This window comes from Alexandromys fortis, unplaced genomic scaffold (genome assembly GCF_014885135.2).
Source record: "Alexandromys fortis isolate MF-2015 unplaced genomic scaffold, M_Fortis_MF-2015_v1.1 scaffold_170, whole genome shotgun sequence".
Lineage (NCBI taxonomy): Eukaryota > Metazoa > Chordata > Mammalia > Rodentia > Cricetidae > Alexandromys > Alexandromys fortis.
The window spans coordinates 2186409-2211189 of NW_026068084.1; the positions used below are offsets into that span (position 1 = coordinate 2186409).

General features: G+C 41.2%; 1 protein-coding gene across 1 annotated transcript in view; it reads right to left on the minus strand.

Moving 5' to 3' along the window:
• Nell1 (neural EGFL like 1) overlaps positions 1 to 24781 on the minus strand; it is an 824157-nt gene that overhangs the window by 628153 nt on the left and 171223 nt on the right. Inside the window, exon 5 of the mRNA XM_050122124.1 lies at positions 24513 to 24609. Within this exon, the coding sequence (XP_049978081.1) occupies positions 24513 to 24609 (97 nt within the window). The remainder of the gene's footprint in view (positions 1 to 24512; positions 24610 to 24781) is intronic.

Consider the following 24781-nt stretch of genomic DNA (forward strand, 5'->3'; position numbering starts at 1 on the left):
GCCCTCTGCTCCAGCCATGACCTCTCCAGACATTTTGCACGACCTTCGATGTGCTCTGAACTGCCTGCTCCTCCTGCTGCTATTCTCACTTAGTTCAAGCAGCCGAGCACTTTCTCCAATGACTCAACAAAAGGGCGTGGCTGGTCTTTATATGAGTGATAGAACTGAAAGCTGAGTTTGCACTAATACAAAATAAAGTCCTCCATTTGCATGCTGTACTCACACTAACACCCCCCCTCCCCGACTACATAGCCAGACTCTTCTGCTCTTTATTTTATTTTTGTAAGGCTTATTCTGCACTGCCTCCTGGGATTCCAGAATTAGGCCCAATAGAAGGCATTCTGTGAGCTGCTTTCTTTGTCTACATGCAAGCTTTATTGCGAGCAGAGCAGGCTGGGCTGGTAGCACGAAGAGCAGACGGGTAGAGCAGCAAGCGAGGTGATGCAACAGCAGCGGCCATGAAAAGACGGCTTAAGAGACAAAAACAAGGAACGGGGCAGAAAATGCAAGAAGCAGGAAAGGATGGCAGAAGTTTCAAGAAGGCAAAAGACAGAGATGCTTCAGGAGGTTAGAGGCTGCAACAAGCCAAAACAGGGGCTGAAACTTCAGGGATTACAAACCCTGGTTACCAGAAGAGCTCTAGTGGGTTAAGGGCTGAAGGTTCCAACAGCCCAAGCTCAGAACTGTAATATTAGCATCTGTTGAGAGCCAGGGCGCTAACACCCAAGATACAGAAGCCGTAATGCTAGCTGGTGCCAACTACTTTCGTTAGCTGCTGCTCAAAGTCAAAGGTCACACTATCTACCAAGTGTCAGGCCATAGGCATACAGATCTCAGGACAATGTGCCTCTGTCTGGAGCACCTGGAGCTGTGAGCCTTTGGCTTCTAAGTCTTCTAATTTTCAAGGCCTAGAGCTAGAAACTCTGAGTCCCTCAGCTGAACCCCAAAACCTTCAGCACACAAGGATATAGGATGGCCAATACGAGAACGATTACTCCACCCACTTGATATTGGAAGCTGGGTCCAGCAAGGATCCAACCCAGCGGACTGCTTATACTGTTAAGAACTAGAAACAGGCATTGGATATCATCAAGTGTGTCCTTGGTGGTGATATGGCTTGCTGGTTTGTTTTGTCTTGTTTTTGTATTTTTTTTAAACTTCAGTTCTACATATTCTGATTTTTCATATTCAGTCTTGGTCTACGGCACGGTACACTGCCTTTGAATGTGCTGCTGAGTTCAGTTTCCTTTTGTGTTGTGAGGGATGCTACATCGATATTAAGGAATAATGCTCCCTAATTTCCTTGGCTTTGATATCTTCATGTGGCTTCTTGGAATCGTGCTTTCTGTAAAGCTGGAGTATTATCCTCCCTTTACACAGGCTGACCTACTGCCTCTGCCTCCATGCCTTACGATGGGGAACTAGCTGCCAGCTCTTGACGACAATAATGTTGCTCCTCCTATCAAATGTCTCTTCTTTGTGTCCATGTATGTGCTTGCCCAGAAGTGTGGGTGCACATGTGTATAGATGCGTGTAACGTGTATACATGTATGTGTAGAAGTCAAAAGTCAACCTCGGGTGTCATTCCTCAGAAATTACACACCTTGCCTTTTGAGACAGAGCCTGTCATTGGCCTGGGGTTGACCGAGTAGACCAGTCTGGCTGCCAGCAGGCCCAGAGGCCTTCCTGTCTCTGCTTCCCCGGCTGAGATAACAAGAACATTCTAAAACATCTGGCTTTTGTGCATAAGTTTGGGGATTAAACTCAGGGTCTTATTCTTAAACAGAAAACACTTTACCAGCTGAATTCTTGTCCCAGTTCTCTTTCGGTCTTTCAATAAAATCTTTATGTGTATGTGTGGATAGGATCTTTATGGTCATCCTATTTGGAGTTGAACTGGGATGATTCGGTTCATGCATCTCATGGAACTTTGACAATTCCAGCTGCTTTTTTCCTCCACCCATTCTGACTTGTCCTTTATGTCCTGAGATCCCTAGTGGGTACTCATTTCTACTTCCTAGTAAGCCCAGGCCCTTGGGCTCATTTTTCTTCATTTATTTTTCCTCTTGCTTCCCAGACTTGTTCATTTTAATCATTTCATTTTCAAGCTCAGTAACTCTTTCCCCAGCCTGCTCAAATCTGTTATTGAATCACTCTGGTGAATTTTTAAATGTTTAATTGTCTTTTTAGCTTTGGAATGTCTGATTCATTTTTTTATACTTCATATTGCTATTAATATTCTTGTTTTGTTTGCACATCACTTCCTTGGTTTCCTGGGTTCCTAAACCCTGGAACGTATTTAAGACCTTCAAAAAAAAAAAACTTTTGCTTAACTTGAGCTTCCTCAGAGATATTTTTGCTTCACTGAATAACAATATTCCCCTCATTCATTTCCCGCCCTGTAATTTCATTTGAACATTTGTGAGCCTGTGAACACTGAAGAGCAGGGACTCTGGATGGCAGAGTCTCTGGGTGTTTCTGGTCTTTCTTATTTCTGGCTGCAAGACAATGAGCTGGTCTCTTTGCTAGTTTATTGGATATTTTTGCCAAGACTGTCTTCCTTGTCACACGAGCTCACTGCAATTCCTGCCTTCTTCTTGTCTTAGAAACTTTTCCTTGAACATCTGTAACAGTTGCAAGGAGTGGGGAAGAACATGCCAGAATGGCCAAGTCTTGGCAGGTTAGCTTGCACTGGTCCTGAGGATTAGTCTGAGGGAGAAGGTAGGGACATTTTCAGGTCATTTCTGGCCATGCACTTAACCTGATTCATACATGAGACTTTCTACATACCCTAAATATGTAGGTGCTTTTAAATTACTGGAAGAAACTCTCTCCTCAGTTCTATGTTTATGATGGGTGACCTAGTATGTGTCTTTACTTTACTCTCTTGCCCCATACAACTACAGGCTATTAGCCTTGGTATTTTGGTCACTGTCTGCCCCTTTCCTCATGCTGAAGAGTTCTGAGATAATTGAGATTGAGACCAATATCAGTCCCTCAGAGTCCCTGACATTTAGAACAGACACAAAAATAACTAATGAGCAAGGCTTCTACTAAGGCCACAATCTGGGGACTCCTTCCCAGCACTGGGAACAGAAAGTAACATCTTCAAGACTTTCAGTGAAGTGACATTTTAAAGACCAGAGAAGTGTGAGGCAAAAATCAGGAAAGAGTCCATGGGCAACCCCACCATGTCTATGTTGTCTTTGTCTTGAGGCACTGAGTTACTATAAATATTTGTTTTCAAATTTTCACCAAATTTACTTCTGTTTCTTTCTGCTTGCATTCTAATGTTTATTTTGGTGCTGGTGGTTTTGTTTTGATTGTTTTGAAAAAATGTCTCACTATGTAGACCCAGCCTGACCTCAAACTCATAGACATCTATCTACATGCCTCTACCTCCCAAGTGGTAGGATTAAAGGTGCATGCCACTATGCACAGCCAGAACCTATTTTTGTTTGCCTGTTTTAAGTAAGACTCTCTGTATGAATACAAACCAGATGTGTGATGTCCTGGGAGCTGCCCATGTCACCATATTGCTGACTTCTACCTACCTATATTTCAAGGGGCGATCCCAGCTATTATCAGAAGTGAATTGTTGACATCTTGCAAAACTCTAATCAACACACAGAGCTCTACATCAATGGGCTAAAGCTTGAGCCTTCGAAACTATTAAATCCAAGTCAATTGTTATGTTTTATAGTGGAATTTCTTAAATTCTACATTCGAAATTGTCAACAAGTATGTCTAGGTGTACACAGAATCTGAGTTTTAAAGAATTTTTATGGGATGTTTATGTTTTCCAGGAGGGGGAACCAGTCAATGCCCTTCATTATAGATTCAAGAATCTAAAGAAAAGTCTGGCTTTACCAGGAAATCACTCCCTATGAGACAAGAATCAGCAGTGCATTAAACAAGGTGGGTGGAAATGAAACACCTACACATATGTCTGTTGGTTCTTTGACGCTTAGGGAGATGGTATTCAAACACACATATACTAAAATATGTGGATTGTTTGGATTATTACCTCTAAGATGGTCAGATTGTGACTATACAGATGTATGACAAAGCAGAAAACAAAATATAGCATGTGCACTTGGCCTCAGTGCTGTTGTCATGGCTGCAGGCTTGTGTGTGCATCGTCAGTGAGATCCCCATCCCTCCCTTTGAAGAAGCAAACTATTCCGTAGCTAATGCTTACAATTCTGTGCAATTCCGTTAATGTGGAACTGAATCAATAAGCAATATGTTGGATTGCATTGCACTTTAAAAATATGGAAGAGATTTAATACAGTAATTTTCTTATGGCACTTCCTTTTTCCTTCAACACATCACTGACTTTATCATCTCCTTGTACTTCATTTGAACACACTCCCTTTGATAGACAATTAGTTGTGTGGTTTTTCGGTTTTCTGAGATGATAACAAACCAGACATTCTGCAGACCATGCTCATACATCTATCCCTTGGTATATTACCAAGAGCTTTTTTCATAATTACATTGAAGAGCTGAAGTCCTGTATAATAAGGTACATATTACCACACACACACAAAAAAATATCTAAATCACTTTCCTTTTTGGCTCTATCAGCTAAGTTCCCACAATGGGTTCATCATTCCCATGCCCACACCCCCACCTTTAGCAGCCTCATAGGCAAAGAAATGTCATCACATTCGCTGTCTGAGTTTGTATCTCCAATACGTCACCAGCTCTTCACATTTCTCCTCTGGGAAAATGTCCTCTCTCTTCTTCTGATTTCAGTCCTGATGACTCTGCAAACCTTACTGATTTATAGTATGACATTAATGGATTTTTTTTTTTTTGCTGTTTGAGCCTAGAGTCAAGATCTTCTTTAATGGAATTTTAAGTTTTATATAGTAGAAGTAGAACCTTCAATGTTTCCTTCAGTGAGATTACATTTTTAAAATTTATTCTTTTTTTGGAAAATATTTCTCAAGACTGCCCAACTTTGCTAAGACAAGGTAGAACACTCCTTCAAAATCCCTGCTTCACAGAATAGTCTGTCAGATATTCTAGGCATGTAGGCTAAAGATGGATGGCACAACATTGCAGAGGAAACTTGGGTGACTGTCCAGGTAGCCAGCTGCTTCTGTCATTTCTATAGTTTTGGAAGTTGGTTGCTCTGTACTTCCTGTTTACTCAGGTAATATTATATCCTTCTCAGGTCTCTGATGGAGGTAAAGATGAGATACTTATAGTTACAATTTTCCATGTTACTGAATTCAGGAAAAAAAACTCACAAAAGAGGTATAAAGTATATAAGGTTGAGAGACACAAATGTTTAAATTGTTTATCTAAGAAAATGTTTTAAGGTCTAAAAAGATAATTTTAGGGTCATAATATAAGCTATGATGGAAAGTAAATTATGTATAAAAATTTTGACTCACCAAAATAGGATAGATAATGGAGTATGTTCTATGAATTTGCCAACTATAGATAGACTGGACATTATAAATGTAATTCTTACCTGATAATTGATCTTATTGTATATAGTTTTACTATGTTTGAGTTTAAACATTTCCTTTTTATTTAGACAAAAAGGGAGAAATGTTGTAGGATATTTATATATTGTGTGAAGATATAATATATATAAAATTTTACCTCCCTTTGCTCCTCTCAGTTTCTCCCCATCTCCTCTCCCATACAGAGCCACTCCCTTTCTGTCTCCCATTAGAAAACAAAATGGGATTCTAATGGAAAACAATAAAATAAAACAGAAACAAACACATTAAAATTAGACAAAACAAACAGAAGGAGAAAAGTCCAAGAAACAGAGACACACTTGTTCATTCACTCAGGGATCCCATGAGAACAACTGGAATCCATAGTCTATGCAAAGGACCTGGTGCAGACCCATTCAGGCCTGTGCATGTTGCCCTGGCTTCGCTTGTGTTGATTTAGAGGGCCTTGTTTTCTTACACTCTTTCTGTCTCCCTTTCCATGAATTCATTAGCATGCTTTTTGTTTTATTTTGTTTTTCAAGACAGGGTTTCTCTGTGTGGCTTTGGAGCCTGACCTAGAACTCTCTCTGTAGACCAGGCTGGCCTTGAACTTACAGATATCCACCTGCCTCTACCTCCTGAGTGCTAGGATTATTTCTTTTAATTTTCTATTTAAAAGTTTTTTTTTCATTTTACATACCAACCAGTTTCCCCTCCCTCTTCTTCTTCTGCTCCCCCTCTCAGAAAGGTTAAGGCCTCCCATAGGGAGTCCACAAAGTCGGGCATATCAAGTTGAGGCAGGACCAAGTCCCTCTCCCTGTATCATGACTAAGCAAGATATCCCTTCATAAGGAATGGACTCTAAAAAGCCAGTATTCTAAGTATGTCCAACTACTATATCAATGGTTGTTGTCTCTTGGAGATCTGCTCTTTTCTCGAGGGAAACAAATGGGGAGTAGATCTGGGGAAGAGAGAAGAGAGGGCATGAGGAGTGGGGGAAGGGGAAGTGTGGTTGGAATGTATTATATGAGAGAAGAATGTATTTTCAATTTTAAAAAATTAAAATATATTTTTATTATAACTCTTCAATCCTGAGATCATAAAGAATTGAATTCAATTATAACTGCATTTGATTCTGTGTGCAAAATGAAGGAATATACCTAAAGCATTCCCTGATACTGAACACAGAACATTAGTATATGGTAACAGATGCTGTGTGTCAATCATTCATCCGTATCATATGTACACATCTGTAAATAACTGAAACCCATAATTGCTATTTCTAAGCCCCCTTTCCTCATTGGTCAGAAATGGCACTTCAGTCATTCATGGAGCCTCCCAAGTGACCACATCTTCTAGCACAGCCATTTCCGGCCTCCTTTCTGCTGGTTTACAGTCTGCTCTCGTAGTGAGAACATGCTCCATGGGTTTGCAATAAACTTCATAATAAGCTTTCAGACCCGAAAGAACAAATTCTTCCTTTCTACTTCTTCAGAAAATGTCTTCATTATTCTTTCCTTCTGGTCTTCATCTAGGATTCTAGAATCGCTTAGAGAGTCCATCACAGACACACATGCGATTCCATCATGGAATTATTGAGAGTTCACTGAAGCTAGAGAGCACAGCGGAAATTTGTGACATTTTAACTATGTCAAGATTTCTTCTCCAATAACAGAATACCACTTTTTTCTATGTGGATATTCTCTGATGATTTTTAAAAAGATTTTAACTCTTTGAGAATTCTGAACAGTGTATTTCGATCATATTTACCCCTTCCTCAACACCTCTGAGATCTGGCCTGATTCTCGCCTTCCCTATCCAGCCAGTACTGTGACCACTTGGTTAAACACACTGAGTCCAATTTATGCTGTCCACTTAATTCCCGAATGTAGGGGACATACCAGGGCACGAGTGACACTCCAGTGTGTAGGTGGGGGTGTGAGTGTGGGTGTGGGAGTTGGTAGAAGGATGGGTGTGAGTGGTTGTGTGGGTGTGAGTGTGAGGTCGGTGTGAGGGGTTGGTGTGAATGCAGATGTTTGTGTGGGTGCAAGTATGGGTAGGAGCATAGGTGTGAGAGAGTGTGGGTATGAGGGTTGGTGTGGACGTGGGTGTAGATGTACGTGTGGGAGTGAGTGAGTGTGAGGTCGGAGTGAGCATTGGTGTAAATATGGGTGTGGGTGTGTGAGTGTGGGTGTTTGTGTAAGTGTGAGTGTGGGTATGAGTGTTGGTGTAAACGAGGGTGTAGATGTAGGCGTGGGAGTGAGTGTGAGGTTGGATTGTGAATATGGGTGTGGGTGTGGTGTGTGAGTGTGGGTGTCTGTGTGGGCGTGAGTGTGGGTATGAGTGTTGGTGTAAACGTGGGTGTATATATAGGTGGGGTGTGGGAACTAGTGTGGGGTCACACCTTTAAAGAAAATTGACTCTCCCATCTGAGCATCAAGCAACTGCTAACAGCCTCTCAGCCAGGGGTGTGGTTCAGGCTCACACCCAGCCTTGTTGCTAGGGTTTGTCTGGCTGAAGCCCTCACAAGCCTTGTGCATGCTCTCACACCACTGTGAGCTCACGTGTGCTGCTTCGGTTGTACCCAGAAAGCATGATGGCACTGTGGTCATCTGCCCCTCTGGCCCCCTCCCCTGTGATGACTCCTTAGCCCTGGGAGGCCAGAGAGACACAGATGTCCTATTTAGGGTGACTTTTAAAATTAAAATGTTAAATTTGCTTAGAATTTGTACTGTATTAGATTTGGGGCTTTTTGGCCTTATAAATGATCTTTTTGATTGGTCCACACTTCAGCTACAGCAGAGCCACTGGCTGGTTCCTGGAATTTACACCCTCACTCTTTCTGCACTCACTTGTCGCAGTCCTAGCTTGAGAACCCTCCTTTCACGGGACAATTTTGAGCCATGTGAATCGGCTCCACCTCTTTCCAAAGCCACCTTGCTTTGCTGGTGGCCTCTTGGTCCACAGCCGACAAACGGAGGCAGTGATGATAAGGGCCGCGCGGCAACTGGCTTAGGTGTGAGCGCTCCGTGTTTAAACTGTGAGCCTGATATTTTACGTGTGTTTGTTTTGTATACTCTATTAGTCCAGTGAAGCTTTCCTCCACTGCTAGTTCGCTAAGACTCTTTCACCATGAGTCAATATTGAATTTTACCAGGGCACTCCTCCCTTCTCTGCCTCTTGAGATGACCCCGCAACTTCTCCTTCTGTCGGTTTAATACAGAAGATTACATTAGCACAGTAATATATTAAAAACAAATTTGCATTGTTGAAATAACCAATTTGTGCTCTGTGTGTGTGTGTGTAACAAACACATACCTACACACTTTCTTTAGACCTTTTAATATGATCTGTTCAAAAGTAAGCCATCTTGTGCAGTCGTTCCTAAAGCAGTTTCCCAGCTGGAAAAATCAAGACCACAAAACCTCATGAGTCGGCTAGGGAGCAGTCTCGTGTACACTGTTCCCCAGAAGGGATGACGTAGACCTGGATTATCCCCTGAATGATCCGCAACTGAACGCCATAGTACATGGTAACTGAGGGGTTACTTGGTGTACACAGTAGATGACAAAAATCCTCCACATTTTGCCCCTCATAGAAGTTCCAACTGAAGACAGCATCTATTCATCATACTCTCAAGAAAAAAAATGCACTTGCAGCCACTTAGGATACTGCAAAACAAGCAACATACAAGTTTCAAGCCAGGGTCTCAAAGGGCCCAGGACAGCTCGGCTTTAGCTCTTGAAATGCTACTCAGCCCTCGGGTATAAAAGCCTGGACCAGCCTTCGGGAAAATGGGAGTGATCTAAGAAAGGTGAGCTATCCCAACTGAAGCATTGTAGGAGAGTCAGAAAACCCAGCAACTGGTGTGAGTTCCTCAGGTGAACCCTATGAAAGGGGAAGAGTTCCCAGCCAGGCACAGCCCTGCTTACAAACTGAGCTCCACGGTCCTGCTTCCAGAGGTGGGCTGTATTTGACCTGCTGGCATCAAAACCTGAGGCCACAAACCTTGAGTCATAAACTCATGTGTTCTAATAATAATAGGACTGCCTGTGTTCATTGGGACAATTTATACTTTTAGTGGTAATGTTTTTTTCTCAATTTCTACTTTATTATTATAAAGTTAATATGTAATTATTATTTCACCTTTAATACTACTTATTGGTGTGTGTCTTTTCTCAACCACTGTTCTTATTTCTTTCCCTCACTTTCTTTTAAGATTTATTGATTTTCAATTTATGTGTATGAGTCTGTGTCTGCATTTTTTGTGCGCTGCCTGTGTGCATTGCCTGCAGAGGCCAGAAGAGGGCGACATATCCTTAGAAAGAGAGTCCCAGGGAGTTGTGAGGCAACTTGTGGGTGCTGGAAAACACAAAGCCCCAGCAAGAACAGTAAGTGCTCTCAGTCTATAAGGCTTTACAGTGTCTCCATTTTATTCTTGCTCAAACGTCCATATTTATCTGTTTGTTTATTTTCAAGACAGGGTTTCTCTGTGTAGAATTGGTGTCTGTCCTGGAACTAGCTCTGTAGACTAGGCTGGCCTTGAACTCACAGATTTCTGCTTGCCCCGTCTCCAAAGTGCTGGGATTAAATGTGTGTGTGTCACCACTGCCTAGCAATCTTTATCTTTTTAAAAAACCAAGTCTGGTGGATTTTTACTTTTCCTGATTTTGCATTAATTTCTGCTCTATATGCTTATTGTTTCATGCCTCTTACTATCTTGTGCCAACTTTATAGCTTCGGTCCATCTTCCTAATCTGTATACTTACCTCATAAAAAGTGTTTCCATCTGAGGATGAATCTTTCTCACCTTTCTCCTTTCCTTCTAGTGCATGCTTCTCTTTCCTTAAACCAGACTGAAATTTTTTCTTTCTCTCTTTCTTTCTCTCTCTCTTTCTTTCTTCCTTTTTTCTTTTCTTGTTTTGTTTTGTTTGGTTGTTTTATTTGATTCTCTATGTTGCTCTGGCTGTACTCAGACTTGCTCTGTAGACCAGGCTGGCCTTGAACTCCCAGAGGCAGCCTGTTTCTGCTGGGATGAAAGACACCCACAACCACACCCCTACAGACAGTGACACTTAAGAAGAAGGTTTCCAGATCCCTACATGAATAAAGGTGCTGTATCAGTTACTTCCTCCAGATTAGCTCCTGCTATAATGAAATTACACTCTCATCATAGAACATGATCCAGGAATCATCCCCATGAGGTGTAGGAAGACTCGTCGTCTGGTGTTGTCTGTGTTCCCATGAATCAGTTTTTAAAGAGCTATCACTTGCTAATTGTGCCATGTGTTGGATACTGAACTCCAAGACAGTGTGCCACAGATATGATGTGTGTGTTGTTTAGCATGTATGCTTACCTTTTGCCTGCTCCACCTATAGATTGCTAACTGAAATATGCTAAAAATCACCCAGTTGATAGAGTTCTTCATTCTCCTTAAGTTGTCTATTATGCATATAGGTATATGAATTTAGTAAGTACCTTCACCAAAGAATAACAGGCATGTGAAAAACACATAAATCCTAAAAGTGCCCCTGATGTGTTATCACAGCCTGAACACATTGTGGAATTGCAGCCTAATTCAACAAACAAAGCCTGGCCGATACCTCATAGGCCGCTGTTCTCTTTCCTAGCTCCCGCTCCTCCCTTCCCAGCTAAAGCCTGGGTGTGAACCCTACACATCAGGTCCGCCCTTCCTCCCGGAGCTTCATTTTAACAGAACAGCGAACACTCTGCCCACTCTGTTGTTGGACTCACAGCCTGTGAATTTCAACCACTGTACAATGTCAGTTCCAGCACAGAGTACGATTCTTAGTGATGCTGCAAGTCACGCATCTCTTACTTCCAATGGATTTTTGTTGTCGTTTTTCTATTATGGATATTGCTTTTAAAAACACTTGTAAGGAGCTGGCGCAGTGGCTGGGACCGGCAGGTACTGACACAGTGGCAGACAACGCAGGCGACAGGGACCAGTGCAACACCAAGTCCAGATCGCCCCAGGACAATTAAATCAAAGAGGTAGGCCTTTGGTTGGCGAGGTCACTGGCAAACAGGGAAACTGGTTCTTTTCCTGAAGACCCATCTGAGGGGTGAGAGGGATTTTGGCCCCTGGCAGGAGCCAGGAAACAGAACGAGGGAATTTTGCAAGAGGAGCCTCTGGCCAGCAGGGAAACCTGATCTGGTTTTAAAAGACCAAATAGAGATCATCAATAGGAGGAGATGGGCAGGCGCCAAGGCAAAAATTCCCCAATAAGCTGAAAAACAACATGAAAGCACCAGAACCCAATGATCTTACAACAGAAGGACTTGAACACCCTAACACAGAAGAAGTGGAAAAAATCGACTTTATGAAAGCAATAAAGTCCCTTAAATAATATGTAAAAAACACCTTTATAGAAATGGATGGGAAGTGTAACAAAAAGTTTGAAGAATTGAGTAAATACGTACATAAGACCCTGGGAAACCAAGAAAAAACGAACAAACAGGTAATGGAAACAGTTCAAGAATTGAAAACTGAAATGGAAGCAAGGAAGAAAGCACAAACTGGGGACCAGCTGGATACGGAAAATCTAGGTCAACGAGCAGAGCCTACAGAAACAAGCATAATCAATAGAATACAAGAAATAGAAGAAAGAATCTCAGATTCTGAAGACACCATAGAGAAAATAAACGCACTGATCAAAGAAAACAGCAAAGCCAACAAATTCTCATCACAAAACATTCAGGAAATATGGGACACAATAAAAAGACCAAACCTGAGAATAATAGGAATAGAAGAAGGGGAAGAATTACAGCTCAAAGGCCCAGAAAATATATTTAACAAAATTATGGAAGAAAACTTTCCCAACATAAAGAAAGATATTCCTTTGAATATCCAAGAAGCATACAGAACACCAAACAGACTGGATCAAAGAAAAGCATCCCCTCGCCATATAATAATCAAAACACAAAATATACAGGTTAAAGAAAGAATATTAAGAGCTGCAAAGGAAAAAGGCCAAGTAACTTATAAAGGTAAACCGATCAGACTTACACCTGACTTCTCTATGGAAACCATGAAAGCCAGAAGGTCCTGGATAGAGGTTCTTCAAAAACTAAGAGACCATGGATGCAAACCCAAACTTCTATACCCAGCCAAGCTAGTATTCACTATCAATGGAGAAAACAAGACATTCCAGGATAAGAACAAATTTAAACAATACGTAGCCACAAATCCAGCGCTACAGAAAGTAATAGAAGGAAAATCGCAACCCAAGGAATCCAACATTGCCAACACTGACTACAATAACTCAGGAATCTAGCGAACCTTCACCAGTACAACTCAAAGAAGGGACACACACAAACTCTACTACCGAAAACAGTAAGAATAACCGGAGTAAACAACCACTGGTCACTAATATCACTTAATATTAATGGTCTCAATTCACCTATAAAAAGGCACAGGCTAAGGGATTGGATACGAAAACAGGATCCAACATTCTGCTGTTTGCAAGAAACACATCTCAACCACAAAGACAGGCATCTACTCAGAGTAAAAGGTTGGGAAAAGGTCTTTCAAGCAAATGGTCCTAACAAAAAAGCAGGTGTGGCCATACTAATTTCCAACAAAACTGACTTCAAACTAAAATCAATCAGAAGAGATCGAGATGGACACTTTATACTCATAACAGGAACAATTCATCAGGATGACATCTCAATCCTGAATATCTATGCCCCTAATATAAAAGCACCCACTTATGTAAAAGAAATATTTCTAAAACTCAAGGCAGACATAAAACCACACACACTAATAGTAGGAGACTTCAACACACCTCTCTCTCCAATGGACAGGTCAATCAGACAGAAACCTAATAGAGAATTAAGAGAATTATTGGAGGTAATGAAGCAAATGGACTTAACAGACATCTACAGAACACTCCACCCAAATAGGAAAGAATATACCTTCTTCTCTGCAGCTCATGGAACCTTCTCAAAAATTGACCATATACTCGGAAACAAAGGAAACCTCCACAGATACAAAAGAATATCAGTGTCCACCTGTGTCTTATCAGATCACCACGGATTAAAGTTAGATGGCAACAACTATGCTACCCCCAGAAAGCCGACAAACTCATGGAAACTGAACAGTCAACTACTGAACCACACCTGGGTCAAGGAAGAAATTAAGAAAGAAATTAAAGTCTTCCTTGAATTTAATGAAAATAAAGAGACAACATACTCAAACCTATGGGACACGATGAAAGCAGTGCTAAGAGGAAAGTTCATAGCACTAAGTGCCCACTTAAAGAAAACAGAGAAAGCATACATTGGGGACTTAATGGCACACCTGAAAGCTTTAGAAAAAAAAGAAGCAGAGGTGCCCAGAAGGAGTAGAAGACTGGAAATAATCAAACTGAGGGCAGAAATCAACAAAATAGAAACACAGAAAACAGTCCAAAGAATCAATGAAACAAAAAGTTGGTTCTTGGAGAAAATCAACAAGATCGACAAACCCCTATCCAAACTAACTAAACAACAGAGAGAGAACACGCAAATAAATAAAATCAGAAATGAAAGGGGGGACATAACCACAGACACAGAGGAAATCCAGAGAATCATTAGATCTTACTATAAAAGCCTGTATGCCACAAAACTGGAAAATGCAAAAGAAATGGACATTTTTTTAGATAAGTACCATATACCAAAGCTAAACCAAGACCAGGTGAATGATCTAAATAGACCTGTTAGTCGCGAAGAACTAGAAACTGTTATCAAAAATCTCCCTTCCAAAAAAAGCCCAGGACCAGATGGGTTCAACGCAGAATTCTACCAGAACTTCCAAGAAGAGCTAATACCTATACTCCTTAACGTATTTCACAATATAGAAACAGAAAAGTCATTGCCAAATTCCTTTTATGAAGCTACAGTTACCCTGATACCAAAACCACACAAAGACCCAACCAAGAAAGAGAATTACAGGCCTATCTCACTCATGAATATCGACGCAAAAATTCTCAATAAAATACTGGCAAACCGAATTCAAGAACACATCAGAAAAATTATCCATTATGATCAAGTAGGCTTCATCCCAGAGATGCAGGGCTGGTTCAACATACGCAAATCTATCAATGTAATCCACCATATAAATAGACTGAAAGAAAAAAACCATATGATCATTTCATTAGATGCGGAAAAAGCATTCGACAAAATTCAACACCCCTTTATGATAAAGGTCTTGGAGAGAATAGGGATACAAGGGTCATACCTAAATATAATAAAAGCTATCTACAGCAAACCGACAGCTAACATTAAATTAAATGGAGAAAAACTCAAAGCCATCCCACTAAAATCAGGAACAAGACAAGGATGTCCACTCTCTCCATACCTCTTCAATATAGTGCTTGAAGTTCTAGCAATAGCAATAAGACAACATAAGGGGATCAAGGGGATTCGTATTGGAAAGGAAGAAGTTAAGCTTTCGTTATTTGCAGATGACATGATAGTATACATAAGCGACCCCAAAAATTCTACCAAAGAACTCCTACAGCTGATAAACACCTTTAGTAGCGTGGCTGGATACAAGATCAACTCCAAAAAATCAGTTGCCTTCCTATACACTAAGGATAAGGAAACAGAGAGGGAAATCACAGAAGCATCACCTTTCACGATAGCCACAAAGAGCATAAAATATCTTGGGGTAACCCTGACCAAGGAAGTGAAAGATCTATTTGACAAGAACTTCAAGTCTTTGAAGAAAGAAATAGAGGAGGACACCAGAAAATGGAAGGACCTCCCTTGCTCTTGGATTGGGAGGATCAACATAGTAAAAATGGCAATTCTACCAAAAGCAATCTATAGATTCAATGCAATCCCCATCAAAATCCCATCAAAATTCTTCACAGATCTGGAGAAGACAATAATCAACTTTATATGGAAAAACAAAAAACCCAGGATAGCCAAAACAATCTTATACAATAAAGGAACGTCTGGAGGCATTACCATCCCTGACTTCAAACTCTATTACAGAGCTACAGTATTGAAAACAGCTTGGTATTGGCATAAAAACAGAGAAGTCGACCAATGGAATCGAATAGAAGACCCTGACTTTAACCCACAAACATATGAACACCTGATTTTCGATAAAGGAGCTAAAAGTATACAATGGAAAAAAGAGAGCATCTTCAACAAATTGTGCTGGCAAAACTGGATGTCAATCTGTAGAAGAATGAAAATAGACCCATATCTATCACCATGCACAAAACTCAAGTCCAAGTGGGTGAAAGACCTCAATATCAGTCCAAACACACTGAACCTGATTGAAGAGAAAGTGGGAAGTACTCTACAACACGTGGGCACAGGAGACCACTTCCTACGTATAACCCCAGCAGCACAGACAGTAAGGGCCTCATTGAATAAATGGGACCTCCTGAGACTGAGAAGCTTCTGTAAAGCAAAGGACACTGTTGCTAAGACAGAAAGGCAACCCACTGACTGGGAGAAGATCTTCACCAACCCCACAACTGACAAAGGTCTGATCTCCAAAATATATAAAGAACTCAAGAAACTAGACCGTAAAAGGCTAATCAACCCAATTATAAAATGGGGCACTGAGTTGAACAGAGATCTCTCAACAGAAGAAGTTCAAATGGCCAAAAGACACCTAAGGTCATGCTCAACTTCCTTAGCGATCAGGGAAATGCAAATCAAGACAACTTTAAGATACCATCTTACACCTGTCAGAATGGCGAAAATCAAAAACACCAATGATAGCCTTTGCTGGAGAGGTTGTGGAGAAAGGGGTACACTCATCCATTGCTGGTGGGAATGCAAACTTGTGCAACCACTCTGGAAAGCAGTGTGGAGGTTTCTCAGGAAATTTGGGATCAACCTACCCATGGACCCAGCAATACCACTCTTGGGAATATACCCAAGAGAGGCCTTATCACACAACAAAAGTATATGCTCTACTATGTTTATAGCAGCATTGTTTGTAATAGCCAGAACCTGGAAACAACCTAGATGCCCTTCAATTGAAGAATGGATGAAGAAAGTATGGAATATATACATATTAGAGTACTACTCAGCAGTAAAAAACAAGGACTTCTTGAAGTTTGCAGGCAAATGGATGGAAATAGAAAACACCATCCTGAGTGAGGTAAGCCAGACCCAAAAAGAGGAACATGGGATGTTCTCACTCATATTTGGTTTCTAGCCATAAATAAAGGACATTGAACCTATAATTCGGGTTCTTAGAGAAGCTAAATAAGAAGGAGAACCCAAAGAAAATCATATAGGCATCCTCCTGAATATTAAACTTCATCAGGCGATGAAAGGAGACAGAGACAGAGACCCACATTGGAGCACCGGACTGAAATCTCAAGGTCCAAATCAGGAGCAGAAGGAGAGAGAGCACAAGCAAGGAACTCAGGACCGCGAGGGGTGCACCCATACACTGAGACAATGGGGATGTTCTATCAGGAACTCACCAAGGCCAGCTGGCCTGGGTCTGAAAAAGCCTGGGTCAAAACTGGTCTCGCTGAACATAGCGGACAAGGAGGACTACTGAGACCTCAAGAACAATGGCAACGGGTTTTTGATTCTACTGGACCTATTGGTTTCGTGGGAGCCTAGGCAGTTTCGTGGATGCTCACCTTACTAGACCTGGATGGAGGTGGGTGGTCCTTGGACTTCCCACAGGGCAGAGAACCCTGATTGCTTTTTGGGCTGACGAGGGAGGGGGACTTGATTGGGGAAGGGGGAGGGAAAGGGGAGTCGGCGGTGGGGAAGAGACAGAAATCTTTAATAAATAAATAAATTAATTAAAAAAAAAACACTTGTAAGACTAGAAGGACGACTCTGAAGAGGACTGGGGTTCTATTCCCAGAGCCTATATGATGTACATACATACAGGCAGACAAAACACTCATAAACATAAAATAAATAGAAATAAATATTCATAAAAGCACTTTTGTGCATATGTGTGCATGTGTGTGAGAGCATGCATGGGTGTGTAATGGGTTTATACCAAGGAATATTGTTCTTGTTTGATTATAGAATAGATATATTTCTATTTTATTAATTCATATGTGCATATATATGTAGATAGATAGATAAATAGATGGATGGATGAATAGATAGATGGATGGAGGTAGATAGATAGATAGATAGATAGATAGATAGATAGATAGATAGATAGATGATACATACATACATACATACATACATACATACATACATACATACATAGCCAGCCAGCCAAACATCTCTCCCTGGCATTTTGCACTCACGCCCACAGCAAATGAAGGTTCTAGTTGCTCCACATTTCAGCAAAACACCTGCTTATGTCAGTCTTGTTTATATTAGCTTTTTGATCAGAATTCAGTAGCACCCAGATATGGTTTTTTTTGCCCTGATTACTAATCAGATAGACGCCTTTTCTTCCTTCTATGATGTGCCTGCAAGTATGTTTTTCTACTCTTTAATTGGACCGATGTTTCATTGATGTGAATGGCTTCTCTACATGGTGTGGATCAAAGGTCTTTGCAGAATGTAACTGGTAGTAACAGCTCCAACTGTGTAATGGCATGCCTTTTTTACCACTAGTAATATATTTTTACTTAAAAAAAATCCACTTCAATATTTTAATGAATTCCACTGTAGCCACCTACTTCTTTAAGGTCACTGTATTCTTTTTAGAATGTTCTCTTCCACATCAAGGTGGTAAAGATAGTCTTCTATGGTAACTTTCACTTAAGGTTTGGGTTGGACTTTTGTATTGAAATTGGTTTAACACAGGGGCAAAGTAAGAGTCGAAGTCAGCTGTTCCTCCTGGGAACCTCAAATGATGAAGCACCCCATCCTTCCATGGCTATCCTTCCCCTCCTCCGCTGACACAAACATTTGGAGGTTCCCTCACTCATCCTGTGCATCTGCAGAGTTGTTTACACTTGTGTAGTGACCTTGGCTTTGAAATTGATGTCACCAGCACTTCTTTAGTCTCCTCAAGCTCCAGCTTTTGGCCGGTTTCCTTTGTAAAACTCCACTCTCCTGCCAGTTTGCTGTTGCTGCTGCGTGAAGGAGACACAGCGTGACCTGAATGCTAGGAGTCCCTTTGAGCCCACTAGCCTAACCCTGATACAAGCACCTTTTCGCCATTCCTCAAAAAAGAATATTTTATTAAGTTTGTCATGTGACATTTTCACCCATGCTAACAGTGTGTTCTGATCACCCTCTTTCCTACCTGCCCCCCTCATCCCCTCCCCCATCAGTCACCTTTCCTGACAGCTCCCCCACATTTATGTCTTTTTGTTTTCTTTTGAGACCCACTGACTTCAACCAGAACTTTCTGTGTGTCACGGAGTTTGGAACTCTCCGCTGGTGCCTGGTAGGCTCACCAGTGGTTGCTTGACGGATGGCACTGACTGCCAATTACTTTAAATCATGACTATGGAGAACTCAAGTTTTTTTATCTGCTATCTTATATTAAACATTCCTCTCCTCTTGCCTTATTTTTGGCCAATGGAGGTTTTTTGGGGACTGGGTTTCACCTCTGCCACTCAGAGTGTTCTCAAATTTATAGGTTTAAGTGATTGTCTTGTCTCAGACTCCCAAGTAGCTTGGGCTATAGGGGCATGCCACTAGACCCAGAAGGATGGAGAGGTTGTCTCATGATTTGTTTGCTTTAATCCTCTCTTTCTCTTATGCTTAAATTTGGCATTAAACATGATTTCTGTTATTATGGCCTTGGTTTACATTTTTCACATGTAAACTTAACATATATAAAAATTAGTATAATAATAATCGCTCTATTATTTTTATGATTCAAGTCAAATCATCCTTACTGTAACGTTGGCGATATTTATAATCTTATTTTTCTAAAATTAGGGAATACAATTAATAAAATAATAATTATCTATATTTGTGAATGCCCTCAATATTTCTTTACCAATTCTTTTTTAATATTGTTTTAAATTGCAGAGGTGGGATATGTGTTTATGTGTGGGTATGTACACATGAGGAAAGATGCCTACAGAGTCCAGAGGAGGATGTCACCTGGACGTGGGGTTACATGTGTTTGTGAGCTTCCCCAAATGGGTGCTACAAACAACAAGTACCCTTAACCACTGCGCCATCTCTCCAGCCTATCTTTACCAATTCTTCACCTACTTAACGGTGTGTGCTTTCTTCAGATATTTTTTTTTTTTAAACGAGAACCTGTTGGTCATAAGCTAAGAGTTTTCTTTGTCTCCAGGTGTTTTTATCTTTCAACATCCTCAGCTACACACTGAGCACAGTCAGTTTGAACATTTATTTTCTCCCCCAAATTTGAAAGTAATTGCTTCCTGTCTTTTGGCTTTTGCTATTTAAAAACTATCTATTTGATCCAAGCCACTCTTTTGCTTTAAAATTTTCTCTTTTCCTTTGGCTACTTTTAATATCTTCTTTGTGTAATACATTATTAAAATCTCCCAAAGAGTCCTTTGCCTTGCAAAGCAGCCCTTCGAGAGAGCAACTCTACTTCCTTAGCCCTGGACTCCCGATTCCACCACATGCCTTGCTTTGGACAATGAACGACTAGTCATGTGATCAATTAAAGGAGCCTTTGCAAGCACAAATATCGGTTCTCGCCTTCTCCTGATGCTCAGAATCCTAAGGCTACCATGTCTGAACTCTGCCTCTGGAGAGTGAGATGCCGAAGGGAGGAGACTGGGGGGCATCTTGGCTCAACCTTAGCACCTGATGAGGGGCCAGCTGGCCACAGGCACTCCAGGGAGCCCAGCAGGCACAAGCAGAGCCAGTCAAAATCAGAAATGCTACAGGACCTGGGAGTTAGGTAAAATTATTCTTTAGACCTCTAAATATTCTAAGTGACTTGGTGAGCTGTGACAGATAACACAGTGTGAATTCATTTTACATCCAGGAACAACACTCCACATGTTTTGACACTACAGAAAAACCTTAACAAGCGTATTTATAATAGCTCTTGTAATGGTTTTCTTACTTAAATTCTCCAAATTTAATTTGGAAATTCATTAAACATTCTGTATTCCTAAATTTATCACACAGATATGCAAATAATATGTAATGTGTTTATATAATGTATGTATAAGACATCTATTTGAACATATAGGAGGCACCAAACATGTATACGTATCTGTGAACACACATTACGCAGGAATATAAAATTTATATTGATCTTTCTTTTCTGCATTTTAACTTCTTTTTTCCTTCCTTCCCTCTGCAGAGCTATCAGGGGAATGACCTTAGCAATAAGTGCCTTCCGTGGGCGCTCTCCTCTCCTGTGTCTCAGCAGCCTTATCTCCCCCAAGGACTAGAGTCTCCATTTCTAGAAGGGTTTTCAGTTCAGCCACTCCCAGTCAAATGCATCATCTCTTGTTAGCACATATTCTTTAATGCTCTTCTTCTCTATGTGTGTCAAAACTGGGAACTAAAAAGTTATTTGTTAATTTCATTTCTGTAGTCCTTGAAGGACTAACTGAACAGCCTTTTATTTTTTTTCCTTGTCACCCATAATGATTCATAAACTCCTACTTTCAACAACTAGTCCATGGGGGTACTTCAAGAGGGCTGACTGAGAGCGACTTCCCCAAAGTTAATCGCATTACATGTCAGGAATGGCAAGGTACCAGCCAAAGACCACCTGAAGATTGTTTTCTGATACTAAAGGATGCATTAAGCCTAGGGTGATGCCCACATGGTGACAGGGCTGGGGTTAAACGGGAAGCAGGCTGAGTTCTGGACCATCCAGCTTTGCTGAGTGATTGACTCCCTCTGCCTCCCCTCCTCTGAGCCTCAGCTTTCGTTCAGAAGCCTCCATCCAACTCTCCAGCATACTTGGGACGTGAAACAGGTCTCTCACTTTGCAGACTGCTGGAACGTGGCGTTCCAGCTAGAGTTTTCACACACTGGCAGCAGGGGTGCACCATGGCTCACACAGTTTGTAAAAGAATTTGGCCATTTCCTGTGAACTTGAACATTGACTTCTGACGGGGTGATCTCACACCTACATATTTACATAAGTGAGCAAATCCTTTTACTCACACAAACATTTATCTGCAAAAAGACAGTGCCTTTACAAGTGCTGAAAACTAATAAAAACGGTTGTCCATCTGTTGAGAAATGGCATAACAAGCATGTATGTGTTTGTTAGCTTTTCTTCCTTCCTTCTTTCCTTCCTTCCTTCCTTCCTTCCTTCCTTCCTTCCTTCCTTCCTTTCTTTCTTTCTTTCTTTCTTTCTTTCTTTCGATTTTTGAGACAGGGTTTCTCTGTAGCTTTTGGTTCCTGTCCTGGAGCTAGCTCTTGCTGGCCTCAAACTCACAAAGATCCGCCTGCCTCTACCTCCCGAGTGCTGGCGTGCGCCACCACCACCCGGTATGTTTGTTAGCTTTTATGGTCAATTTGACACATCCTAGAGTCACCTGAGAGGGGAGTCCCAATCGAGGGGTCACTCAGAAGAGACTGGCCTGTGGGCGTGTCTGTAGGAGATGCTCTTGATGGTTAAGTGACACTGGACTTGGGAGGTCCAGTGCACTGTGGCCACACCTTTCCCTCACAGGTAGTCATGGTCTATATAATAAAGCTACCTAAGCATGAGCCTGAGTGAAAACCAGCAAGCAGCGTACCTCTATAGTTTCTGGCTCAAGTTCCTGCTTGAGTTTCTGCCCTGACTTCCCTCAATGATGGACGATGACATAGAGTAGAAGCCAAATAAATCTTTTCTTCTCCTAAGTTGCCCAGTCATATTTATCAAAAAGTAAGCTTATATACTGTAGTCAATCATACTGAAAAACTGGAACATGGCTCAGCACTAGAAAGAAGTAAACCACCCGGATGAATTCCAAGGTGCATAGTTACACAAACGTCTACACGCACAACTGATTTCATTTATGGAACACGCAAGGGAAGCAAAGCTAAAGAGCCAGAAGAGACAAGTGGTCAGGGTGAAGAAGGACAGGAGGCGTAAGCTGGAGATGCTGGGGCAATCACTTCTTTATCTTCACATCAGCTTCAGGCATGAACTAAAATCCCTCAAGCTCACAGAGCTATCCATTTAGAGACGTGACTTGCACTATGTGTAAATTACATCTTAACATTTAAAGGAGAAAACCGAGGTGCTATGTTTCCAGTCTGGAATAGACTCTCCTGCTTCTTTTCTCTCCTCCATATATTTAGTCCCTACAGGCTTTTCTTCTTGTAAGTACAATGATGAATTTTAAAAGATTTCACCTGTATTTTATCAAGCATTTATAGGTATTTCAAAACGGGAGGACTTTTAAAATATCAAGTCTGTCCTATTGCCAGAGGCAAAAGTCTGTCATTCTTTATAGAACAAGAATATTTTTAAAATTTCATGGTATTACGTTTTCAGTTCATTTTAGCCTGGTGCCTTTATGTTTCCACAAAAACAACAAAGCAGTTACTATATCGTCTTCATAGGCAAGAAAGCCAAACTCAAAGAGGCTGAGATTTCACTTTATAAATAAATCCTTATCCCAGATTCAATCAACAGGTGTGCTGATGATGGATCCAATCTTTTCTATTGCTGTGTTTTTAAAACACAGACAAAGGCAACTTATAAAAAAGGAAGAGTTTAATTGTGCTCACAATTCTGAAGGCTTAGAGTCTACAATGGTGGGTGAAGGTGCTGTGGCAGGCAGTTAGATCAGCAGCTGAATGCTCACATCTCAGTCCATGAACAGGAAGCCAGCCAAGAAAGGTAGATCTGAATGGTGCTGGCTAAAGCCAGCCCCCAGTAACAAACTTCCTCCAACAAGACCACACCTCCTGGTCCTTCCCAAACAGTTCCACCAACTGGGAATCAAGTTCTCAAACACATGAATGTCTAAGGACCCTTCTCATTCAAACACCACAGTTATTTAAATCTCCCAGAGTTGAGAGTTAATGAGATACACCCAAAGAGTCCTTTATGTTCTGGAATGCCCAGGTCTACCAGGACAGAGAGCTGGGTGGTTTATCCAAGGGTTATGAAACACAGTAAGCCCTTACAAAAACCACTCAGCTCTCTGTCTACGTTCAAAACACTGACTTTTAAAAGTCATGCCACTGAGTGAATTAAAACCATATGTATTCTGTAAGTGTTCAATTGTTATCACCATGCCCATGTGTATACACACACCCAGAAATATTGCCTGCACCTAAAGCACAGAGGACATCACAGAAGAAGGGGTGGAAAGATTGTAAGAACTAGAGGATCAGGAAGCCACTATGAGTAACTGTCTCCTAGACATGATGGAGAAGCTGGACCCATGATTTCTGAACAATATGGCATCCTAACAAGCCCCAAACAATGACAACGCCAATAAACATGTAAATGTGGAAAGAAGAAATCCCAAGGGACCCCATTACTGACCAAGAACTCTGGGCAACTGACAACTGCTGAGAGAGGGAGAATTACTTTCCCGGGAGTGAAGTCCTCTAATTGGTGATCAGATGCCAAGCAGACATTGCTGAAATTATACACATGCAACTTTAACACCAAACTGACCCAGCATGTTATATAGCTGTAATTTATGCATGTATGTGTAACATTATAACTGTCTTAGTTACTTTTCTAGTGCTGCGAAGAGACACCATGACCAAGGCAACTTAGAGCACCTAATTTAGGGCTCACACTTCCAAAGGGCAGTAGAGTCCATGATAGGCAACATGGTGGCAGGCATGGCGCTGAGCAGTAAGTAGGTGATAATTTACTTGTTGAGGCAACAAACACTAGACAGAATGAAAGAACTTACTGAGAATGGCCTGGGCTTCTCCAAAACCTACCCCTACCTAGTGATACACTTCCTCCCACAAACCCGCACCTTTAATACTCCCCAAAAGATCCACCAACTAAGAACCAACTTTAAGTACAGGAGTCTATGGGAGCCATTCTCATTCAAACCAGCACAATAAACAAAAGGCAAATAGGCCAAAATTTTGAGAAGGAGAGTTGAGGGGACTGTGAGAAAGGAGGAAGTGATTTAACTACATTCTAATTAAAATCATAAAAAGAAAGTTTAGCATTTCTCAATATAATGAAAATCAGAGCTTACTTTGAAAAAGCCATGCTTTTGGTTCCGTTGCCCAAGCCACAGATTGCTTCCTGGAGGAAGGTTGGTCTCTGGAGGGTCTATCACACGCTCGTAGATCCTGTAGGAACAAAGAATATAGTCGCTAATAGAGGAACTTAAAGCAGAACCCAGAGGTGTCATGCAGGATGTATACCTATACACAGCTGCTAGTTTGCAGAGGTTAATATATGGCATACTTTAAATGACAGGTACCATGACAGAGATCATCTTCATGACTGTACTGTCCACGT